Source organism: Gadus morhua, chromosome 6, assembly GCF_902167405.1.
Source record: "Gadus morhua chromosome 6, gadMor3.0, whole genome shotgun sequence".
NCBI classification, from domain to species: domain Eukaryota; kingdom Metazoa; phylum Chordata; class Actinopteri; order Gadiformes; family Gadidae; genus Gadus; species Gadus morhua.
Window position 1 is genome coordinate 23887356 of NC_044053.1, and position 17720 is coordinate 23905075.

Sequence of the window (17720 nt, forward strand, 5' to 3'; positions counted from 1 at the left end):
ACTGTCAAGGAAAACAAGTGATTTTTGCCTCCAATGACATCTTTGGAATCACTCCGCAAGTCCGGTAACTTGTCAATCTCAGCGTCTTCGGTTGCTAAGCGACGTCAACGTCTTTGGCGGACTATTTCTCTGCGGATCAACACTACGAAATTGGAGCGAAAATCAGTCAATCTCCAAGACAACTGACAGATTCCCTCACAGAATACATATTATTTGGATAGGATTCCCTTAAAGAAACGTCATGAAGGTAAGTTCATCATTGAAAACGTCATTACATAAATTAACACTGTTTGATATTACAACAGTGTGGTGATTCAAGTTAATTCTGGAAAAGGGACAGTTAAGAATGAATAATTGGAAGAATAAGTGTATGCGTAAGTTAAACACCCAGTGGACGTAAACGGTCACCCAGTGGGTATGGGTCACAAAACCTAATATCTTGTTTGTCAAATCACATGTTTGAATTTTCTGAGGAGTTTAAAAGACTGGCTGATTAAAAAGAGAAAGCGGGATGACCGTGGCGATGAGGAGGAGGTGAGTTGGGTGAAGTTAGGGGGGAGGGGAGGTGGGTCTTTCTGCTTGTCTGGCAGCAATGTTTTGAAAGTAGCAAATGGTTACACAATTTTTTGGAGATACCAAGTTTTTAGTGGTTTTACAAGTACGAGTACAAGTAAGATATTATTGACGGTATCTCCTACTAGAAAGGACATGCTGTGAGGCAGGGAAGCTCAGATGTAAGTGGAGGCCAGAGCAGAGTAAGTGAAGGAAAGCAGGACAGGAGCAAAGAAATATCTATATATTTCAAATATCTATATATCGCCCAACCCTAACCAGTAGTACAGTTTAGTACTACTGTAGCAATGCTACCTAGGTGACTTTTATTGGGCTCCTCCAGACACTCCTCTTGTGCACACTGATAACTCGATGTGCAACAGGTGTGCAGCCTAACCCAGCCCCAGAGTCCAAACGACTCGGCCAGACGAGGCTGCCTTAACCAGCAATCATCCACACACACTCCCACAACTACCTTATAGTACCTTATAAAGTATATGAGAAGTGCATTTATAGTTTGACGAGTTAAGTGAGGTCAACTTAATGAACGGATGACAGTGATTACCCCAAGTAAAGATCCCAAATGAGAGTGTTTGAGTGGAACCGTGAGCAGAACAGCAGTGGGGTTCAGCAGTAAGGATATATCCCTGGATCAGTACATTAGTTAGGAGAGGAGTGGGCCACCCACCACCAGACAGTGTGGTTCAGCAGTAAAGTCCCTGGATCAGTACGTTAGTTAGGAGAGGAGTAGGGCACCCACCAGACAGTGCACGATGCAGATGTTCCTCTGGTCCTGCTTGAGCCACAGGTGCATGTTCTTACACACACTGTACAGACTTCGCAGGTTGGGGGCTCGACGCACCTGCCAGTTACACTCCGACACCTGCGCACACACACAAACTTTGTAAACTATCAAATATCTACATATATCTTGTTCAACATTTTATTATACAGAAGCACTTTATTTTTGTTCCAACTTATTTTATAGCTAGCTTCTTAGAGCAGCAGTTGTGGTCCACACAGTGGAAAAGGCACTTTCCTTAGAATTTAAAAGGCAGCATGTTTAACTTTTATGCAACAGTTGCAACAATTCCATCTAAGCATGGATTAATGTTTAAAACTTAATAAATGTGAAAAAGACACTTTAATGTCTCCATTTCTCATTCTGTCTTGCAAAGCAGACTGGAGCAGATCATGAGGATCCTTTGCACACCTATAGATTGAAGCAGAAACCATTATGAATCAAATCGTTTTGAATCAAAAATCGATTTTGAATTGAAAATCGATTTTGAATCGAATCGTTGCCCCAAAAATCGTAATCGAATCGAATCGTGAGATAGTAAAAGATTCCCACCCCTGGAAATTATGATATATTTTTTCCCTAAAATGCTGACACACACACACACACAGACACGCACCCTGTTGTGGAAGCGGGCTGAGCGGTAGGAGCGCTTGGAGAGGTTGTAGACGGCGTAGTGACCGGCGTGACGCGAGTCCAGGAAAAGGCGCACCTCCTCGATGTTGTTCTTGATGGCCGACTCCACGCCCTCGGCTGGGAACGACATGACTGCACACACACACACACACACACAAACGCACACGCACACTAGCGTTAGAGCGAGGCTAATGCTGATCGCAAGAGATTTCTGTGACTTTTCCAGGTCCATTCTGGACCTGTGAAGACCTCTGAAACAGAGCTACCACAGCCTAGCTCCTGAGAGGGGAATACACTTTTAATTACTTCTCAAACGATGACCTGTGACACGAGCGGCGCATCACAGCTAGCCTCATAATCACAGCACCGAAAATACTGCCGCATTATCTGTCTACAATCTGGTTGTGTTGCGACACTCATTTTGGAATCAGTGACTATTGGGAACACAGTAGACATCTTTGGAAAGCAAATACAAGTGTATTCCCCGAATATCAACAGGAATTAGGCTACTGTAACCATGCAACCAGTCAATGTAAGCTGCTAATGGAAAGCAAATGCTAACCCAGGGGCAGTGTTGGGAACGTTACTTAAAAAAGTTATTACCGTAATTTTCGGACTATAAGCCGCGCCTTTTTTCCCATTTTGCGATTCTGCGGCTTATATAACGGTGCGGCTAATCTTTGAATTTTATAGCTAACGGCCACTAGGGGGCCTCCTAAATCTATGGATTTTTAAGCGGCGGGCTCCAGTGCGGCTTATATATGTAAACATCATTCAATTTAGCTGCTGCGGCTTATACTCCGGTGCGCCTTATAGTGCGGAAAATACGGTAGTTATAGTTACTCACTACTTGTTTCAAAAACTAACTGAGTTATAACAAAAGTAACTAGTTACCAGGGAAAGTAGCTAATTGCGTTACTATAAAAAAAAAATAAGTTGCTACAGGTCAAGGAATTTGGATTTTGGATTTGGATTTGTTAAATGGTTGAACTGCCCATTCAAGTTCCTGATATACTTCCAACTGAATTTTTATTTGCTTGGTGGCAAAGGCTGTGGAACATACCGAATACTACAGAAAGTGCCAACTTTTCATCGGATTGCTCCAGACTCGCCATTTCTGCTGCTTAATCTAATCAGTTTGGTGTGTGTGTGTGTGCGCGCGCGTGTGCCGCGCGTGTCCTGCCTTGTGTGTAAAAACACTGGATCCGATTGGCTACCATGAAACATGACTCTGCCTTAGCCAATCATAATCGCTTATCTCGTTGTTAACCCAATCGGTCTCCTCCCGAGCAGTTTGTTTGTGGAGCAAGGGGTGCGTTCGGATTACGCAGTTCCATTCAATCAATTAATAGTAACGCACCACATTTAACGTACAGTAACGTTAACGGCGATGTAACAACGGAAACAGTTATTAGTTAGATTACCCCGTTACTGAAAAAATAACGGTGTTACCTAACGCCGTTCTTTTAAACAGCGTTATTACAAACACTGCCCAGGGGACTCTCCTTCTGGACGCACAATGACGAATTTTGTGCAAGACAGGAAAATGCTAACATACATAATGTAACATAACATTCATTTGAACTCTGTGTTGCTTGTTATGATACCCATGAAAGAACCCATTGCTTTTCGGTGTTCCTTCTCCAGGTTTCAACCTCTGGCTTTCGAGGAGTTTCTCCTTGTGCTTAAGAGGGATTGGGGTTATGGGATGTTGTATAATGTGGCCAGCGAAGCTCTTTTACACTGGAACTGGGATCAGCAATCCTATCGAATCATCCCTCATTATTATCCTTAACCCCTGATGTAGGGCCCTATGAAATCCGTTTTATTTTTTTCCAAATTCTGTTTTATTTTTTTCCAAATTCCGTTTTTACACTATAAGCAATTGAAATCATCAAAACGAATGTCAAATAAGTGCGAACGAATAAAATTCTTACAATTTAATCAGATAGAAGGCTACATTTATTAAAACATCCCAACATTGCACTGTTTTTAGTGCTTCAAATAAAAACAACATGACATAAATAATAAAGTGCTTATAAACTCTTTTTATAAACTCAAATTGTGGTTTGAAAAGGCGTGCCCTGGCTACGGTATTCATTGTTTTTTATATGGATTTTGGACTTCAAGTGGTCATCGCACGTATCTTTGCGTTTCCAATCGATAGTATGTTGACATATTCTACAAAACAGCTGATCACCTGAGTGATAGAAGTGTTTTGGATATTGTTCGGCTCTGAATTTGGGGGTTAGAACCGAATTACGGGCGCTTCAACTTCTTCTTCGGCTACTTGTTAGGAGCGGGAGCGGGACCTATTGTTTGCATTCCCGCCACCTAGGCTGGAGTGGTGGACCGGGGATTTTTTTTTACATTTTTGTGTGAGTGACTGCTAAATATTCAGTGATGTTAATGTCACCTGTGTTGTTTCCCTTTTCCCTCGAAACTGAATTTCACCAAAATAATGGCGAATTCCGCTGCATTCCGCTGCATATTGTAAATGTGACGTGTGATGTGCCTTGTCCCTGTTACATGTTATGTGCTGCAGAACAGGAACCTGGTGGAAATCAGTTATTTTACTGAGACAGGCCCGTTTTAAATTGTAACTTTGTTACTTTTAATACTTTCCTGTATAAAAAAAAATAAATAAATAAATTAACAGTAGATTGATTCCGTTTTTATTGTCCGATTCCGTGATTCCGTCCGCGTTTTCGTTATCGCGGAAATCATAGGGCCCTACTGATGGAGTCCTACCTGCTATTCTGGAGGTGATGTAGGATATGTCCAGGTCTCCTTTGGCGTAGCTGGGAAGCAAATAGAAACAACAGCTGTAAATAACCTGATGAATAGAGCTTAGCAGGCCGGAGGGGGGTCTAGAACCGGCAGAACAAACAGACACACACAGGGAATCGATTCAAAGGCCTCGGTCACACTCGCTTTCAGATCTGGGATCGGATCTCAGGGAGGCTGATTCAACACCCGAGGCTCAACCGCAAACAGGCGCGATATGTGATCGAATCCCTTGTTCCAGCGGATTATAGAATTTACTACGGAATGACTGATTGCTTAAGCTGTTGTGTTTACATTGTGTAGTGGTGCAGACATTACACAGTAGAGATGTACAAGATGAGTGATATTAAAGGAATAATGTAATATGAAACCCCAGAGATCCGATCCCAAAAGTTTAGCCGAGATCACTCACATGCCAAACAGTTTGGAGAAGCCAGGAACGGTTTCACCGTGTTCTTGAGTCTGTATTAGATTTAGTAGTTAAATCCACCTCTCCATGAAATGCGAAATTAATGCATGAGCGGACACACACAATTAATGGACTTGTTATGCATTGCAAATTAACATTTTGTGTTAATTGAGACGTGCAAAATGCATGAGGGTGGCAGTAAGTGGGTGTCTCGTGTATACGACTGGGAACATTGAACGGACAACAGTCAGTCCATTGAGATGCCAAATGTAAAACATAATCAAATTTGAGTCTATACCTTCAAACTCTACCTAAGTCAACCCTCATAATATACTGATGCTCTTGGTTGGACCAACGTTGACCTCAGAGCCTAATAACCACCTATAAAGACACCGTGATTACAATTGAAAACGATCTATCCATTAACCAAAACTCCATTAACCAATACAACTCAACGATGGAGATACTTCCATTGATCCAGGGATAAAGCCTTCTTTCTTTAAATAAAGAACTAGGTTTCTTGCCGTTGCTGTTCTTCTAAGTTCATCCATGAGGTGATGCTGATGGTATGAGTGATGGTTAGGGAAGGGTGCCGGTGAAACGGTAGGGGGGTGGGGATTGACATCTAGTCTAGACTTCAGGATTCATTCAGAACTCATCCCTTCCATTCACTCTGGTTAATGTGTTCATGGGGAACAAATGCCCTCTTGTGAGTCTGTTCACTGATTGGTCGATTCGACAACGGTTAGGAACCAACAAGCGGTGCTGATGGGACACAACATGAAGTATTATTGACTCTCGAACACACACACACACACACACGGGGTGCTCCGCAGCAGTCACCCATATTTACCTTGGGTTGCTAGGTGACGGGCCATGAGCGATGGGGTGCGAGAGGGGGGGGGGGGGGTCAGAGAACAACAAACGACAAAATAAAACAAAACAAGAAGAACAAGCAAAACAATAGCACAGATGGATGACCGAGATGAAACCGTGAACGATGCCACCGTGGAGGGATATAACAAAAGGGGGGGGGGGGGACCAGAGCACAAAGGCCACTCTGTGCCTGGCCATGAACATATGGTCTTAGTTAAAAAAGACGTGGAATTCACAGCCCATATATGGCATTGCAACCACGCTTGCAGTCCGTTAGCAAACAGCTAGACGGACCAAGACACAGTGTTTGGCATTGCCATGAGCCACATTTGGGATTTCTCTTGAAGACAAAATCCGGTGAATTCCTTGGTGGAATAACATGGAAGAATACTTTTGATGGTGGAGCGAGAGGCTGAACTGAAAGAGAAGGAGGAGCCGAGTCACCGCTGTAACTCACCTGGCAACTGATTGGATGACCTTAGAGGACGTGTCTTTGATGTTGGTCAAGAAGCGTTCTGTCCCGCCCTTTAGAATGTCCAGGAAGCCACTCGCTGATTGGTCAGGATCATACACGCCTAGCATTACGAAAAAAAAAAAAAAAAAAAACTTTCAATAACAATTCAAGAAACCTAAATGATTTTATTTTATCCCAATGCATAACAAATATCAATTTAGAGAAATCCTACTTTTGGAAAGGGAAATTTATTGATAACAATATACCATTTGTTTTAGAGTTTTTAATAGTGCAATGTGCAACAGTCATGAGAGAGTGATAAACACAATCTGCCATCAACAGATGGCAGCGCAACCAAGCAGCAATCCCCTTAGTCAACAAGTGGTTGCGTGCGTGTGTTAGCGCGGTGTGATTGTGAGCGTGAGTGTGTGGGTGTGTGTGTGTGAAATGTTGTAACAAAACAAAACAAACTGCATGCATTCCCATCCCGACATATATTTCACGAGGCCAATCACAAGTTGATGATGATCAGTTAAATGAACGAGAACACGTTTGTCACGGCTCGCTGATTTAGATCACAGGGACGTGCCCCTCTCGGGAGTACATTAACCCCTTCCATTCAGCACTGGGGCTGCAACTAAAATTTTCTTTCAAAGTTGACAGGTCGGTCACTTATCGAATATCTTTGCGATCCATCAATTCATCTTTTAATCAAAAAAATTGAAGAAATTATGAACGAATTATGAACTAGTTTGTTAACTAGTTTGTAGTTCTTCAACGCTGGAGATGGCACCGTGGAAAGGTTCTAAAGACAAGTTACAACAGCGCTCGTATTGGGGGAGAGCTTTAGCCCGATGCTTGTGACTCCACCTGCACCGCTGCCAGCGGCTGCTTAGCTTTGTGTGCACGCGTCACTCTGTAGTGTCATGACGCACACCAACGCTACGCCCATAGGCACTGCCCAGCTTGCTTCTGGTGGTTAACTTTTTTTTTTTTACCAGCATTAGTAGTAATATTTATCTTTTATGCCATCTTATTCAGAGAAAACCCAATTATTTGGGGCTGTGGCTACCCACAATGCCACCTATCAGACTTAGATAAATCTTGACATTTATTTGCGGGTGCGTACACTCTGGGACTGTGGTGGTCCCACTATATTACTAATTCCATGGCTTCCTGTGAGCGGTGTATGTGCACACATTCAAGTCATTAGGCATTTTCATTGAAGGCCATTAGACCTAATCAGAAATGACCTGGTGGTGAATCGCCCACAGGAGCCGATGAAACGTGATTAATGCCTTGCCAAAAAGCACCTCAGATTTGGCCTCCACAGATTGAGTCGACAACAACTCTGCACAGGTTCAGACGAACGATCAAAACACATCACACTCAAACTCATCAGCGCGCACGCACACAAACTCATCGGCACACACACACACACACACACACACACACACACACACACACACACACACACACACACACACACACACACACACACACACACACACACACACACACACACACACACACACACACACACACACACACGGCGGGGGTTTACCTGCGTTGTTCTGCAGGTTGTGGATCTGCGTGGGTGGGGGTGCTCCGTTGTTCCCGAAGCCTCCGTTCTGCTCCATCAGCTGCAGACATTCATAACCATCAAACAGCGGCCGCCAGCAGTGGTATGCACCCAGCACGCTCATGGTGGAGCGGCAGGTCATGCAGAGCGATGAGGAGCGACGGGTCAGCTAAACCAGGCTAACATAAGGCGGGAGATACTCCGGGGGACGGACGGACGGACGGACGGGGGACGGACGGACGGACGGGCCGGGGAAGGGAGGTGAGGCGCTGAAGCAATGGGGGGGCGTCCCGGGTCCCAAAGACAGGAGATTTTTGTTTTTGTTTTTTAGTCAAAAAACATATTTAGACCCTCCTATTTTTAAAGGACAATACATGGCTATTTTCAGTCCAATCAAGGCTAAATGATCCAAAGGAAGGGCGTGTGGAGGAGGGTTTAGTAGGACGAAGTCATCCGACACAGTGAAGACAGGGGAAGGAAAACATTCACATCCCTGCAAATGATGAGAGGAAGATTCGGCATTCTATTAAAAAGAAAAACGTTCCTTATAGAAGGCCAGGTTGAGGTTGAACAACAGAAAGCGGTCAAAGCTCCTCTGGTGTTGGGCAGGCGGTTCAGAAACCAGTCTTCTGTTTCACTCTCTCCCCTTCCTCTTTAGCCAGACCAGATCCTATCTCTCCACTTCATACGAGCATGGACATCTGCGTCGGCAAGAGATGTGCCACAATGCCCCTCATCAGAGAGGGAGAGAGCGATACAGAGTTAGAGAAAGAGAGAGGGAGAGAGTAAGAGTGAGAGAGAGATAGAGAGGGGAGGAGCCTAATCTCCATGACAGCTGAGAGGGAAACAGCAGAAACTCCTTCTAAACCCAGATCAGCACCTGGGAACCGATCCCCCGACCGCCCGCTCGACGTCCAGAGATAAGCATCTGAACAGCTTTAGGTGCACGGAGGCAGACTGACCCCGCTCATCCTACCTCTAGTGGTGGTGGTGGTACTGTGAGCCATCTGATCACATCAGGGCCAGAATGTATGGAGATGGCCCATCATATAAGACAGGCAGGGTTTGGGTGGAGCAGAGCGGACAAAGGGAGACAATAGAGACGAGGACCCTTAATAGTAGGTCGGCTGCCACTACATTTTATGCAGTGAGATTTGATTTGGATAAAGATATCTTAATTAGCAATGAGGACATCATTGCACTTATTTCGCTTCATCTCCAGAAGGGTCTCTCTCCATGTCTCTAATCCTCTCTCTCTCTCTTTGCCACTCTCTCTCTCTTGTATCCATTTATGTTGTCTCGTATTTCTCTCTCTCTCTCTCTCGCTCTCTCTCTCACCTTTCTCTCTTTGGATACCTCCCTCAGAGTGCTTACATACCAAGAGTGAACGCCTGGAACAGAACCAGATTTTCAAGTTTCAAAGGTTTCACAACATGAGCAAAGTTTTTAGGATGACAAGGACTGATGAACAGGGGGGGTGATAGGAGCCAGTGACAAACCAAAGCAGGGCCTAAGGCGAAACTGCCGTTATTTCAGATCCATCCATGTCAACGTTGGACCACGTTTGAGCCATTCCACTTCACTCTCCCTCTCCTTCTCTTCCTTACGCTATCTATCTACTTCCATCACCCTGTCCCTCTGCTTCAATGACCCTCTCTCTCTTCCTGTTTTTTAAAGAGACGGAGGCATCTGAGGACAGCAGGAGGGAGAATAGAGCCCCCTTTATACTGTCTCTCACACACACACACACACACACACACACACACACACACACACACACACACACACACACACACACACACACACACACACACACACACACACACACACACACACACACACACACACACACCTCTGTGATCGGGGAGCGGGCGTTGACGTTGCGGGCCGCTGCTATCTCCTGGAGCTGGTTGACCAGCTCTGTGATGGAAAGACGCTCCTCGGGGTTGACCTTGAGCATGGACCCTGGGACAGAGAGGACAGAAAGTGGGTCTTCCCTCTAGGTCAGGCTATACAGACCACCTGTAGTTGACTGAAACACCCTTAAATAGCAAGTTTTGGGCTCTTCGGAAGACTGGCCACAACTACAAGATTCGAGGGTGCTATGTTCTAGAAACTTTTCTTTGCATCGTTCACGATACACGCAACAACAACGCAGCAACAAAGTGTAAATAACAATGGATCCGCTGCCTAATATCAATATCCACCCGAAGCAATGTTTTTTTCAACAATTGATACCCGCCCGATCATCATTAGGGTGACCAAAGCGACTGTCCAAGGTTTTGCAGGGACAGTCCCGATTTTGAGTTGCATATTCCGCGTCCTGACAAAAGCCTGTCGGCACGCTAAATTGTTCAACCACTATGAAATGTCCCCTGTTGTCAGCGATTACATAGCCAACGTGGTCTTATTATAGCCCGATCATTAACTTAAAGCCACATAGAAAGAATAAAGCATCCAGCAAATGATTTCAACAATGTGTGTGAGGGCTCACGCAGCAGGGATGATTGCACAGTGGAATGCTTATGGAAAACCAGCGGACGAGCGCTGGGCGGAGACGTTAGCGCATTTCAGAAGCAGGATGTCAAATATGTCAGTTTGCCGTTTGTCTTGTCAATATGTTAACCTACATATCATTTATTTATTTCAACCGCGACCCGCCCGCAATTCCTCCAAGTATTACTTTTTTCACGCAATCCACCTAACCCGTGGGTTATCCATGGTGTCCGCGGTTATGACCGCCAACCGGGCATCTCTACTAGTCTTGACTTTACTAGTTAGTTCTTTGCTAGTTAGTAAACACTGCCTGTGAGCTCCAGCTGTTCGTGGGATTCCCTCGCACAACTGGTGGCGGGGTTCCCTCCATGTCTACAATGGATACGTCATTGCGATTCCGCCAAAATTTCTGGCATGCCAAACTTTTCGTCGTGGGGTTTGAGAACGTCCCAGACAAAAAAAAACGTTGCAGATCGCAAGCATGTCACATTACAAGACCACATCTCGTCGCCAACTTTTCAAAATCATCTAGGCAAACGACTCGCAAATTTATCTGAAACGAACGAATCGGGGCAAAATCGGGCTGAAATCGTGTAGTCTGAACCAGCTTTACAGAGAGCTGCAGTTAATACAGACTGCTGGGATTAACTCAAACAAAGTAACACAGATATGTGGAGTTTTTATTGATATTGAAACTATAGCAGCCAAAATTAGACTATGTCGGTGCGCCACAGCCTTGTCAATGTGTGGGAAACACTGGTGTGAGGTAATATAGTCATCATGTCAAACCTTTCAACTTGTCAGATTTAACTCATTTGACATTACCTACAGTTCCCAGTTTATGATATGGAAGTCATTTTTCGAGCCATTTTGTATTGTTTCTTTTACCCCTCTGGCCCTCATTAGAAATTCAGTGGGACAAACTACAGGGCAACGAAACAGAGAGAAATTAATTAAGAGAGCGACAGACTGCAAGAGACGGAGAGAGCGAGAGCGGCGAGAGTGAGAGCGAGACTGAGAGCAAGTAGAGATGTCCGATATTATCGGCCCACCGATATTATCGGCCCGATATTAGCATAAAAATGTAATATCGGTCAATATCGGTATCGGATTTTTTTTGCCTTAAAACCAATTTTTTTTTTTTTTTTTTTTTTTTTTTTTTTTATTTATAGCTCAAATAAATGTTTTCAAAATTGTGCAGTACAGTGCACATTGTAATTGACTCATATTTGTGCATTTATTCAATTAAGGTTATTGAGTTTTAGTTAAAGAAACATACTGCTATGTTGCACATAGTTGTTCAGGTACAATGTTTTATCATTTGTGAAGTCAAGTTTGCCCTATTTGTTGTGGGCATTGTCAAGATTATCTCAGGGAGAGTGTAATCCAAACTGTTGTCTGAGACCATTAAAAAAATAAAAATAAACATGGCACTTTTCCCTTAAATTAAGTTGAAGTATTTTTCTTATTTTGCACAGACAATGTTAACATTTGGAAAGCCTTGTTACATTCAAGAATGCATCCAGTGGGGCATCACAATAACATTAAGCATGTTGTGTTAATTCCACAACAGGAGATATGTAATGTTACCTAAATTAGGTTTGAGGAAAAATAAATAACCCAAATATCGACATTGGTATCGGCTGAGAAGAAAAATTTAGAGTTGGACAATATCGCATATCGGATATCGGCAAAAAAGCCAATATCGGACATCCCTAAGAGCAAGCCTACTTACGGATGAGCTCGTGGTAGACGGGGTACTTGAGGTCATTCTGAGGAATGGCGTATTTGCCGTTGACAATCTGCAGCTTGGCCCCCTCCTCGAACGGGTGCTGCTTGAAGCAGAGCAGGTAGAGGATGCAGCCCAGGGCCTGCCGAGAGAGGAGCAGAGGGGTTGGGACGCAACCTTATAGACAGAGACAGATAATTGAAAGCAAAGAACGCTCTACTTAAAGGGGGACCCTCATGTTTGACTTTTTCCAAATTTAAGAGAATACTGCGTCATAAGATTGTTCGGGAAACTATTGCAGTCTGCAAAATAAGAAAACCGGAAACCATAAGTTTGGTTTAAGTTGTCTAGGATTCAGAAAAATGACATAGGCTTGGTTTCAAGGTCCAAACCAATGGCAGTATTTGTATATGGGCCTGGCACATGTCAAGGAACACTAATTGACAGTTCATTGCATGAACCCAATAAGATTCTTAATAATCAGTTTAAGGCCTAACATACAAATTCTCTGCCTCTTGATTATGCTCCCCCATCCAGCTCTTATTCTATACCAGCATGATGCTGTAATGGTGTTGATGCTACGTTTTGTTCGTGGTCCATAGCAGGGGTTCCCAAAATACTTTGTACTTTGGACAAGGCCTCCATTGGAAACATTTTCACAGAAGTTGACCCTTCTTTATTATTTTATTTATATTTATTGCACGGCCTGTTTGCACGGCCTGGCGGACCAAGGTGCACAACCCGGTAGCGGTTTGAGACACTGATCAATAGAGAGTGAGGGGTTCTGACCCAGATGTCCTGTTTGTCGTTGATGGGGAAGTTGGAGTACAGATCAATCATCTCTGGTGTCCTGTAGGCTGGAGTGGTGTTCCTTGTGATCTACACACACACACACACACACACACACACACACACACACACACACACACACACACACACACACACACACACACACACACACACACACACACACACACACACACACACACACACACAAAGTGAAAGAAAAGAGATTCAACGATAATTATTACAATATTATTATAATATTATTTTGTATATTACAAAATATTTGTATCGTATCGGCCTTAAAAATCCTCCGTCGGGCTCTAGTTAGTACTGAACATCTAATAGGGTTGCCATGGACACAGACGGTAACCAGGGTTAATTGACGGCTCTGTGTGAGACTGTGCATCTCTGTGTGCGACTGTGTGTGTGTGTGTAAGTAATTGGCATTATGAAGTACAGTTTCCTGAGACTGGTAACTGTTAATTCAATCAGCCTCCTCTGGTTTGTTTCTTGATGGAGATGTTGGGGTGGCAGAAAATTAATGACAGTAACAAGACAGAAAGGCTAGACCCCAAGACGACCGCACAACGCTAAGTGGATGTGTCACACTCGGCGGCGTGCTGATGACATTTCAATGGGAGCTAGACAGGGCCCTGGGCATTATATCCTAACATATTCAAAAAGAGAAATACAATATGTTAAATGGGGTGACATCATGCCACCAGTTGTGAGATCCGGCTTGTTATAAGCCATAACAAGCCGTTTGGAAATCTACCTTTTCCTGTGTTTTAGTGACATCACAAGGTGGCCTATCAACCTAGATGCATGCTGATAGATCAGTATACCAGCCTACCCAGTGGACTTTAACAAATGTTGACTTTAACAAAAAATAGGTACATCTAGGACGGGTAACCCTAACCCTAAATTGCGATGTCACTTAAACACAGGAATAATTTTTAACCCGGCTCGTAATGGCTTATTACACCCCTTTAATATTAAAGCTCCCAACCCTTCTGATTACTGTAGTGAGACCCAAAAGGATATAGGACTAGATTAGGTGCAGCCAATATGTTTCTGTCTATTATAACTGTAATTAGCATGCTTCATTGTTATTTGGCAATCAGGTCTTAACAACTAAATATATATATTATATGTTATATGTAATATTCTATATTGATACTTACGATATAGATCACTATAGCATATTTGTTGTGAGGATATAGAGTTAAATATACTCTTCAATGCTATAAGTCTTTTTGGGATATTCTCTCTGCGGATACAGGAGAAACTAGTGAAGGTAAACGTAAATAAAATAAAAACATAAATATAGCAGTGCCAGCTGTAAGCAGCTATGTCCCAGATAGGACAATTAAATGTAGAGAAATAAATTTATTTTAATATACTTTTAATACATATAAGTAATAGCAAAAACAATATTATGCTACGCACCATATCTAGGGGCCCTTACAAATGTCCTTTCATGAGGCCCGGAGTTCCTGGCTATGCCCCTGGTAACACTTCCTGACACATTTCCACAGAATCACAATGAAATATGTTGTTTATGTAGAAAATACACTCTTTTTTTACAAGGAGGATTTACATAAAATACATATACAATATGAATGTTTGGTAAACAACCGTAATTGCAACATCATAAGACAGATCTCTCCGTGTGGACCATTCCATTCAGCCATTTGTTTCCCTTCAAATTGTGTGTGCGTGTGCGTGTGTACCTCGTCCTCCACCATGGACCTCTTCTGTGCTGACCAGCTGTAGTCGGGGTAATGTGCCAGGGTGGTTGCGCTGCCAAAGTCACACAGCTTGACAGTGCCCTGGTTACTAATCAACAAGTTCTCGATCTGTGAACACACACACACACACACACACACACACACACACACACACACACACACACACACACACACACACACACACACACACACACACACACACACACACACACACACACACACACACACACACAGCGCTATAATTTGTTGGCCAAACAATTTGTTGACAAAAATCCTGGCTGCTTTAAAAAGGGTAGCGCTGTGTTGTCATGGGAACACCTCCCAACCAATCACATGGTTGACTTTACACCCATACATGCAGGGCCAAACATTGGCATCGATTGCAGTTAGCCACACTTCTTATTCTATTACATTCACAGCCATGCTCAGGGGGTGAGCCTCTCACGGAGCCCTTCTTAAGATTGTATTATTTTCCTTTGGCCAGTTTTTTCCTGCTTGTTTGAGGGCATAAGGGTCAGAGTGCGGTCAACACTGATACCAGTGTGCTCCCAATGGGCCCTGAGCAAACACAGTGCTGTAGAATCAAACGTGCACACCGCCGATGACTCAGCCCAGGTGGTGCCAGGCCCCCCCCCCCCCCCCCGCGTTTCTCATCTTCCTTCTCACTCCTTTCCTTTGGCTTGGTTGAAAGGCCTCCGTTGCCATGACAACCCCTGCCCCAAACAATGCTTGGTCAGCTTCAAAACACAGGAAGAGCTCTCTCTCACTGCCTTCTCCGATAGCAGAGGGACAGGTTGAAACCGGGTCAAACAGGACTAGTCCAATGTGACGCTTTCCAACTGTGGAAATCCTCAGCCCCATGTCAACTTTATGGGAACAGACACCATCCATATCCCCTCCCATGTTTTTTAATTAATTTCATCCTATCCCATAAATGATCTCAGACGACACATTGGCGATCGAATGGTCAACCCACAAACCATCCAGATATCAGGTTACAATCCGCAGTGAATATCCGTCTGGTCTTAGCCAAGCAGCGATCGATTTCCACAAATGCACGCTGCCTCACGTTGTTCAAAAGCCTCCAGCGAATCACATTAAATACCTAAGTGATGCTCTTCACTTTCGCCGGAACCGGTCGGAAGTAAAGCACTAACATATCGTCCTTTGAGAAAAGCCTTCCGCGAAAAATATCTGTCCATCGTTAAACATCGTTACTTAGTCTATTTTGGGAGAGGCTTAAAAGTGGCTCGAACTCCGAGAGAAACAGAAGGCGAGAGCGTGACGGTGACCCGGCCGGACCAGGGCGGTTGCACAAGTTCAGCCCCCGTGCTGCGGTAGGACTCCATCAGGGGTGCCACCCACCTTGAGGTCTCTGTGTATGATAGTGGGCTTCTGTTTGTGCATGTGCTGCACGCCACGGCAGGTCTGGTAGAAGATCTTCAGCACTGTGTCACAGGACATGGCCGCTCGCTGCTCCACTCGTTTCACAAAGTCCACCAGCTGACCTGAAGGAGCAAGCCAAAATTATACCGCAGATATATCGACCGGCAGGCAGATTGATAGAGCCATCCATCCCCCCTCTGCCACTTTATTTATAGTCTACATCGGTCAATACTCTTTGAACATTTATGCGCTGGCAATAGTGAGAGGAAGTCACGCGTTTTTGACCAGTCGGATGTCTTTCAACAGGAAGTGGGACAGGAAGTCTATGTTGCACAGGGAGGAAGCTGACAGGACAACTCATGGCAAACCGCTGTGACTTGGCTTATGGGGGCTGCGGACAGCAGTACTGCAACGGTGTGGTTGATCCAATTAGCAAGTTTGTCCTATTTTGGGTTATGGTTCCAAATCTTCTTGAACATTTCTAGAAAGCTTCTACGTTGATTAGCTGGACGGAGGTTCTAGAGGCATACCTTTGCAGAGCTCGGTGAGAATGAGGAACTCTGCCTGGCCTGTGTCAGACTCCTCCTTGCTGATGGAGGCTGCTGAGCAGAACTGGACCACGTTGGGGTGACCCGAAAGCTTTTTCTACACAACCACACGTCAAGGAACACAAAGAAAAGGCTACTGCAAAAATACTAATGCTGCTGATGACCTGATATCAGCAAGTCGACAGTAAAGGTTACCATGAAGCAGACTTCCTGGATGATGTCCTTGTTCTTCTCTTCCTCATTGGACAGCAGCCTCTGTTGTCATATGAGAGAAAACAACACACACACAATCATTTGTATTATGTATATAAACATTAATCTGAATATTAACAAACGATCACAAGCGAACAAATCCAATTCTGCTGAAAGAATAAGTTTACAGTTGGAATGATTGATTATATTAATGATAAGGTCAGTGAAGGAATACACTAGCCATCAACATTATATACTTGGGAAGTTAGTCAAAAATATCAGCTAATATGGTATAATTAATGCATGCTGGGAAACGCAGTTCGGCGACTCACCTTGAGGGCGTAGTCTTTCCCATTGCTGATGTCCTGGGCTTCGTAAACAAAGGCGAATCCGCCTGGGGTCAAACATGAGGGAGAGGAAGAGCGATGAACATCACATAACACAGAGGTGGGCCCACATGTCTCAGGGTCCAGCCCCACACTAAACGCCTGGCCCCGCAGCCCTCGCCTCCCATTCACTTTGGATTGGACATGTGGAAACGGTAACGCCTGGGGCAAGGGATTGTGGGTAGGCTCACGTGGGGCGGGTGGCGAGACCAAGCCCCCAGGAGCAGTGCATATTTCCGAAACCCATCAGTGCTCAGCGGCCAAGCCTGGTATTGCAGGTGTTTTAGCGGGCTGTGGACGGGTCCCTCAATTCATGGAGGTCTGGAAGTAGATAATGCCATTCACTCCAAT

At 44.3% G+C, this 17720-nt stretch overlaps 1 protein-coding gene across 3 annotated transcripts in view; it reads right to left on the bottom strand.

Annotated features, from left to right (window-relative positions):
• gak (cyclin G associated kinase) overlaps positions 1-17720 on the bottom strand; it is a 41308-nt gene that overhangs the window by 16685 nt on the left and 6903 nt on the right. The window contains exons 2-15 of one of the 3 annotated variants that reach the window (XM_030358145.1): positions 17316-17377; positions 16987-17046; positions 16774-16888; positions 16223-16365; positions 14840-14965; positions 13110-13199; positions 12327-12462; positions 9948-10060; positions 8078-8156; positions 6517-6634; positions 6037-6045; positions 4739-4788; positions 1971-2119; positions 1313-1435 (exon numbers count right to left, since the gene is read on the bottom strand). In XM_030358145.1, the coding sequence (XP_030214005.1) occupies positions 1313-1435; positions 1971-2119; positions 4739-4788; positions 6037-6045; positions 6517-6634; positions 8078-8156; positions 9948-10060; positions 12327-12462; positions 13110-13199; positions 14840-14965; positions 16223-16365; positions 16774-16888; positions 16987-17046; positions 17316-17377 (1373 nt within the window). Of the gene's footprint in view, positions 1-1312; positions 1436-1970; positions 2120-4738; positions 4789-6036; positions 6046-6516; positions 6635-8077; positions 8157-9947; positions 10061-12326; positions 12463-13109; positions 13200-14555; positions 14816-14839; positions 14966-16222; positions 16366-16773; positions 16889-16986; positions 17047-17315; positions 17378-17720 lie in introns of those variants that run through there. The other 2 variants (XM_030358146.1, XM_030358147.1) reach the window with 2 other exon arrangements.